The 8269-nt window shown below is 32.1% G+C and overlaps 1 protein-coding gene across 1 annotated transcript in view; it reads left to right on the forward strand.

Annotated features, from left to right (window-relative positions):
- The first annotated feature begins 7547 nt into the window (after positions 1 to 7547).
- Positions 7548 to 8269, forward strand: part of LOC106461466 (urea-proton symporter DUR3-like) — a 38545-nt gene continuing 37823 nt past the window's right edge. The window contains exon 1 of the mRNA XM_013921290.1: positions 7548 to 7799. Coding sequence (XP_013776744.1) covers positions 7548 to 7799 — 252 coding nt within the window. The remainder of the gene's footprint in view (positions 7800 to 8269) is intronic.

Here is an 8269-nt window from a genome sequence, read left to right on the forward strand (position 1 = left end):
CAACATGTCGTTTGACCTGGTCGCGACGTCATCGCGATTTCGTATATTCATCAGCTGGCTACCTTTGCTGCAATCTCGATATATTCAGCTGTATTACTAATGATATTACTGTACATTTTAAATTCAGCTATGAAAAAGTTTAATATACTGTGTAGGTTTAAAAGACGACCAGAAAGTTGTGCAAATACATAATCCGCTCTATTTATAAGGGTGGAATGCAGTAAAATATAAAATGTATTTAAGTATTGAAAAGGAAATCATATGTACGTTACTATAAATCTGAAAGTTATTCTCATTTTCAAAAAAATCCTACTAGAAGAAGACACTTAATACAACTTAAGTTAAAAAAAAACTACGAGAAAAAGACAATGGCTCCCTCATGAAAGGAAGATTCTTAGCACTCACTTTCACTTTAAAAAATATTAGGAAGATGCTTAACACACTTTGAGTTTCAGAGAAAAGAAAAAACACGAGAAGAAATTGTAATACGAAAAAAAAAAAAACCTCACTAAACAAGACGTCTAGTACACTTTCATTTTCAAAGAAATCATCATGAGAGAGGTTTACTTAACACACTGTCGGAATTTTTATATTCTTTCACAGTCAGGATAATAATACATTCTACGATGTAACCAGTAAAGGAACTAGTCAGTGTATTTTGGCTTTAAAACAATTAGTAAAGTTTTGGCAATAATAATTAACAACAGCTCATAAGGACTGTTGGAATCTATATGAATTCATACTCAGTATCTCAAATCCCATTTTATACTTAATTAAAGTAAACAGGGGCCTGGCATGATCTGATGGTGAGGGCACTCGATTCGCAATCTGAGGGTCGCGATTTCGAATCCCCGTCACCAAACATGCTCGTTCTATATGACTGCAGACTGGACCAGCCACCCGGATGTACAATTTTTTGGCTTACAAAAATACCACCGATCCCAAAACTAATTGAAATTATTATCGTAAAGAAAAAAGAAAAGAAAAAGTACATAGCTTAGGCCTTCTGGTTACATAGTTACTAGGAATGAGATATGCATAAATGCAATTTCGATTTAAGTCAATGGAATCTACCACTGTTTAATTTTACATGTTGAGAAAAAAGGCTCTACATAACTCCAGGCTAATTTTCTAGAAGCGCTATCTTCGTATTTGCAACTAACATATTAAGAAACAATTAAATGTATACAAGTTTTCAAGATTTATTTAACATCAATGGCGGTATTATAAAATACACTACAGTTCTTATACTTTTATCATTAGCTATGCTACTAAATCTAAAACAAAATCCTCTTCATACTCACTACACTGTTTAATTTTTGTCTTATTCCACACACAGTTGCGAAAGTGTAGTGTTGCTGGAAGCGTCACATATTTTACATGTGTACAATTTCACATGGTTGTATTTACATGTTGGATCAAGATTTTAGCGGCACAGTTACAATAATGTTTGCATGCAAAAAGAGGTGGAATAAGAAAAGCATATAATACTTCAGGTGCCCATTACTTAATGACTTGCAAAAATGAAGTGTGTAAATATACCAAACAGGAAAAATGTTTATGAGGTATTGATATTAAACTGCTGGGGTTTGAAAATAGTTTATATCCAGGAATATAGATTAAATATATTATGATGGTAAGTTAAATAATTAAAATTGATGATAAATATTAACTCTACTTTGAATATATAGCTAAGCAATGTGTATAAACTCACACTAATAGTTACTAGTTAATGAAACTAAGTTTTAGCGGTAAGTTTCATAACTTATAACGCTAACTTTCGAAGTTTGATCTCTACTGTGGACTCATTGCATATAGCCCATTGTACATCTTTGCGAAAAAAAAAGTAACAACTTCAAAATGAAACTTATTTTTAAATGGAGTGTTTTCACATAAAAGTATTTTTCCATAATCAATTATTTTAGAAGGAATTATGTATATTGAGTTTTAATACAGATATCATGTATTATTTACTCTAGTGTGGGATATTCTATATTATGGAGATCTATGTACGTGTTTTCAATACCCGATGTTACCAGCTATTGTCCAAAACCACAACATGGAGACAAAAGTCGAAAATATAAAGATAAGAAACTTAAAGTTTAGATTACTGAGGAATAATTGATAACTTTCTTTTAAAAGAGGTGTTATATGTGTTTTAGAGAAACTTGAATGTTTCCACTTAATGGAAAACTGAAAATACCGTTAGGTTCAAATTATTAATGTTTTAATATCAGGCTGGTTTAGTCTAAAAATGTAGTATCAATTATTTCTTTCATTTAGATCAAATAAAACGGTATGAGTGTTTAATTAACTGATTTTTACGTACCTGAATACAAAATATATGTGCAGTGATGATATTGTAATGATGTTTTGTTTGGGTTAGAAAACAGCAGGTTTACATAATTAATACCTAGTCCATTGTTTGTACATTGTTATCATTGTAATCTTTATCTCTGTTCTTCATGAGGTTAATGAAGCTTTACTAGTGTTTCTGCCTGTTGGGGATTTCCCTCACCACCAAAACTATTTTGTTGTAAGATATATAGACCAAACTAAGTACATGGTAGCCTATTATTGCATCAAGTTGCTTGACTTTGTTTTCTACAGGGTCCCTAATAGCTTAGGACTCATATAAAATACATTTCCCCAAACTGAAATTAATCCGTAGTCGGTAATCTGAGAGTTAATCAACGATTTTTTTAATCAATATTCTTATCTGGTGATTTAAGTTGGAAATTAAAGTTTGAATATTTATGTCCTTGTTTCAGTTATAGATTTTCTTATTTCCAAGCTGGGGTTTTATATCGTAAGAGGAACCAGTTTAAGTATTCGTTCTGTGTACCATTTAAGAGATGGCGTTGCTTGTTTTTAAAAGTGCGGTAAATCTGGAAGACCGATTTATTGCTGTTCAACAATAAATTTTAATGATCATATTGATATGAAACGCTCTTTGTTATGTTGTACTTTTTCATAAATAAATGATATTTTGCCTTCTATACAAACAGCTATAAGGAAGAGAATCAATCTAAAATGTTTATGATAAGCTCAAACTATTCTTGAATTATTAAGTATCTCATCTTCAGATTATCAGAAAAATGAAGACCACTATGTGGCCTTTCTATAAACGAAATCACAAATTGGAGAAAGATCAGAAAGCAGCTGTTATATTCCGTAGAGCATTTATTGACTGGTAACGTAATGATACATAAATAGCGAAATAAGTGTAGATAGACATGGGTTTGTTCACAAGCGTTCTTGGTACTGCACTGTAGCGACTGAGAATAAAACTTGTCACGCAGCTGGATTTTTATCTTATGATAAACGGAGATCGACCTAATTTCAAAAGGTCTTTCGAAATGATTAAGTCTTTAAAAATGAAAGAAACGATTTTGTTTAGAAAGACTATACACATACGTTTTACCTAGATCAACATTAAAAATGCAAGATCTTTAAGTTCTTAGTGTTACCATCAAAACATTTTATTTGTATTTCTGAAGACTAGTTAGTTGATAGAAATAATACACAGAAATTGACCCAAGACCTAATTTTCCCCGGGGCAGTTTGGAATTTGAACATCGAAGTTGAAAAAAAAAAAAGATGATCAGAGAAAGTTTTAACTTCTCTCCCAATAAAAACTCCTAATTATCTTGATATTTTGAAAGTTAATTTACAAGCTTAGACATTCAGTGCGTTTAAAAATTCAAATAAAAGCCCAAAGATGCACAAGTTATCAATCTGTTGATAGCGAATTTTAATCAGGCTGGGACATTCGACTTTAAAGACAGGAATACAGCACGTCTTCAGTGTTTTCACAACAGGAAAAACCTATTTAACTAACTTTCAATGATCAATTTGAGATGGAAAAAACTGTGTGGGATTGGAAATTCAAGATCATATTTGAAGGTTTTCAGCAAAGTTAAGCGATGGCACAACATTTCGCTCCTGAAGAACCATATAAACAGAATTTAACTCGTCATTTATAGAGTGTGAAATATGAAAACGAAGTGTAGCAATACACATCGTTGGGAAATGATTCTAACAATTTTTTCTACTTACAGTATATTTCCATATGATAGTTTGCTGTTTTTTTTGTAAATACAAGCTCTTAGTTAAGTACAAAGCTTCCAAATGGATTATCAGCGCTGTACCTACTGCAAGAATATAATTCCTAACGTTAGCCTTATAAACTTCCATTCTTACCGTTGAGCTATCGTGGGGCGGCAAACTTTCAGTGTAATTCTTTTAACATATATAAATATCTATCAAGTATGTTTTTATTTATTCATTTCCAGTACATTGTTTGAAACTTATCCTGAGGTTATTTTAGCTTATTTTAAACAGTCATTTCATACAGTGCTCCTAAAAGAAGAACCTAGAAATATTGCATTGAACAACAGAACACAAACAAGACACTGGGCGACGTCATTTTTAGTAATATTTCTTATCCGTTTGCAGGTTAGAAAGTTTTCTGGACTATGTTACATGACTTTGTTATATTGAAAACACAGTCTAGATATAAAGCTTTATAGAGAAGGTTGTGGGATCACTTAAGATGACTAGACGAAATATTAGTTAATCATATTTATGACAGGATATTAAATTACAGAATTCTAAGTTCATGTCTCTGTTAAATTAAGATTTTGGGGTGTTAATGCGGGTCTCCATGATTTTATAGGTTTTTCCAGAATTGTACATTATCTAATAATTGTATATGCCTCAAGTATCTGAAATTGCTGTTTCAATGGTATTTTTGGCAAATGTTAAATTAGAGTCTTCCAAATTCTTAGAGGCTGATTTCAAAACGCCTGATTCTCAATACACATCTGGTTGTAAGTGAATCGAATCTCTATGTGATATTCGTAGCTTCGTTTCAGGTGTTTCTATTTAGTATGTGCTTTGTTTTTTTTTAAGTCAGGAGGTTTTTAGAGCTACAGATACTGCATAAGATTATGCCATTTAACACAGGCTACTGTATCCCAATTGCAACCCATAATTATCAAGATTTATGTTTCCGACTCTGGACCTCAAAATATTTTCACATGTATTTGCAACGAATATGTATTTGTATTTCGTATTTATGGCAAAGCTACTAAGGCTATCTGCTGCTGTTCCTAATTTTGAACTACTGACAAGAGAAAAAGGTAACCAGTAAGCAGCACTCTACTACTCCCCATCAACGCTAAGGGATTATTTGTCACTCTAATAACTCACTTACAACTAAAAGTTGTATCGTAGGGATTCAAACACGCACCAATTTTGCAAAAATAAGCATAAAAGTAACTTTTTCGAATTAATGTCCATTTAAAGAAAAGATAAATTTCAGGTACTTTATATATTTGGAATGGCATCGTTTTCAAGACACGCGAAAACGTTTTCTTCGTTTGTTTCAGAATTTTTTAGTTACTCTAGAGAAAAAAACTACCTGTATTTAGCAATCTCAAATTTCGGATTAGTAGATTAAAACAGCTATTCAACAACACTCTTCTGCCAACTATACAGCTGCCGTTGTCTCACTGAATACTGGGACTCGACTATTACACTTGTGTCGCATCTAGAGCTCCAAAGTTCGTAGCACATTTTTGGAGTAGTGGGTCACGAACTGGGAACCCTCAGATTCACAGTCCGAGCATGTTAACCACTAAGCCACGCAACAATCTTTGAAACAGAGTACATAATGATTAAAATATGCAACTTATTTCTTAGAATGTCTCTAGTAATTCAATTTATTAAAAACATGCTGAAGTAACTGATAACAATTTTGTCATCTAAGTTTATTCAATAGTTCTTGTTGTCGGAATATAAAATGAATAACACAAGGACAGGATAATATCTTTGTACGTTTTCTTTGATTTGATAGTTGCCTAAGAGAATGAATTTCATAAACCCCATAGAATGTCAGTAAGTATTATTAGAACCACCGTAATATAAAATAAATATTTCGTAATCAAATCATTTTTCACTCATTCGTACTCCGTGCTTTATACCCTCTTCGAGTAATTTCTCAAAAACTGAACTGAATTAATTTGCATACAAGACGTGACAAAAATGCTGGATAAACAGGAGTTGTTCAACTGTATTAGCAACTGGGTATTTCCACTGACTTACTTCATCCATTTATTTTGGTCCATAGTCTAAAAAATTATTATTAATATTCTATATTAATATCAAAGTTCAAGATATCTAAGCTTAACATATCACCAGAAAACTTATGATTTTAAGCAAATTCTATTGACGAAGAACAGTGTGTCTGTAGTTTCATTTTACACTCGGAGAAGCTCAAAATGTACGTATACGAACTTGTTCAACAAAGAAATACAAGTTAAGATTATAAATTACAGCGTGATGGGATTTCCCTTACATACATATATACACAACCAGATAAGAAGTATTTGTCCAGGATACTTTAATCGAATTCGTGACAATAATAAGAAACCTTATAACCCTATCGCTTTAGAAAGGTAACCTTTCGAAAACGTTAAGGTTATAGAGTATTTTATTTTTGTCTTTAATTGACTTTTTGAGCCTACGTGTTTTCTTGACATCACGAAGTGATCGAATTCAAAATTCTTTGATGTTATGGTAATAAACTGAACATGCAAAGATAAGAATTTAATTTTCCACGTAGCTTTTCATCAGAGTTGTGGTAGAATTTAAGATCAAGTGCACGAATACAATTATATTATCTACCCACAAAATTATAGAAGAGATGTGGTAATCATGTGTTTCGTGTACGAACATCCTTCGTTGGTATAACCAATTCACGATATTCTTCTTATATTATATAAAACATTTATAAATGTTTACTTATTCACTCATCTAGAACAAAATCCAGTTTAGAGTTACAACTATTATTTTTCTGTATGGCATAATCACTCTGGACAACATACGGTAGTCATAGAAACAGTCATGTGATAAATTATGTGGCAAATATTTCGTACTGCGAAACTCTTTTCAAAAGATGGCGCTGATTCCTGCCAATTGCTAAGTTAGTTTATAACATTCGATGTGTTTATAGAAGGGAGTTCAGTTGAACTAGTATATCTTTCAAAGGACACCTTGAAATACTGCACAGTTGGTATTTTATAAGACCTGATTTTGTCATCTTCCTGTTACCTTTCTTAAAGTTGGTTGGTCTACAACTGATGCTGACATATCAAAGTATATTAGAAACAAGTTTAAATGATGTTGATCTCTACTTTTCCTAAGTAACTAAGGTTTAGAGACTTTGTGTCGCTCAATTATACTTCGAAACTTCCTGATAAAACCAGTTGGTCTGTTGTACTATTAAGCAATTATTGGGTTACAAAATAATGTAAAGTAAAAAATGGAGATATGAGATAAATTTTACTACTTATAAATTTAAACTTAAAAGTCTAATTTATTTAGTTATTCTCATTATTGAATTCACTTTATTCCTGCCTGTTTATATTATCAGAAATATCCACGATCGACCTCTCTAACAACGCCATATACGTATACATTTAATATAATTCCATTAAATTACCATGAACGTAACTAGACTGAAATACATCCTTATAATTATTATGACTGCGAAGGGTTCCTTTGGAACTAACAGTAACAGTTTTCTTCGAAATACTGCTGAATGTGTCAACTTATCCCGTCGACTGCAAGAAATATTCAACGGTAGCTCCTGGATTGGTAACAAACAATCTAACAAATTGGAAGCTTCTTTAGAAGGTTGGGAAGCTGTACTCTTAATGGCTGGCTTCGGCCTTTTTGCTGCTGGGCTTGCTCAAGTTTTCAACATTCTCCGAAGATACTTTTATCAGTCTCATGTGAGTGTGTATTACTTTGTTTTTTGTGTGCTAGAAATTGCAAACTCTCTATATGAACTTAAGACATGTGTTCTATATAATGTTGCGTATTCTATTTGTAGTTTTGTTTGACTCTTAAAGTTTCTTTAATGAAAGCTAAGTTTCAGTTTAAACTCGCTGTTTATACTGTGTGCTTATCTTTATTTGGTGTACTTTGGTGACAGATTTTCTTGTAGGCAGATTTTGTTAAACAAGACCGATGTCTGTAGGTTTACTTTCTTCTTAGAATTCTTCTCAAGAAGTCGATAAGCCGTCTTAACGTTGTTAGAACAACGGGTAAAAGTTGTAGCTAGTGATGAGTTGTCGACGCGTTTCGAATGCATTCTGCATCCATTATCAAGGCTGAATGTTGTGTGAATTGTGATTACTGTTGGTGGATATTTATAGGTATGGGTAAGAATTAAATATTATTGTTTGTTTCAGGGCAGCTA

Source organism: Limulus polyphemus, unplaced genomic scaffold, assembly GCF_000517525.1.
Source record: "Limulus polyphemus unplaced genomic scaffold, Limulus_polyphemus-2.1.2 Scaffold965, whole genome shotgun sequence".
Classification (NCBI taxonomy): Eukaryota; Metazoa; Arthropoda; class Merostomata; order Xiphosura; family Limulidae; genus Limulus; species Limulus polyphemus.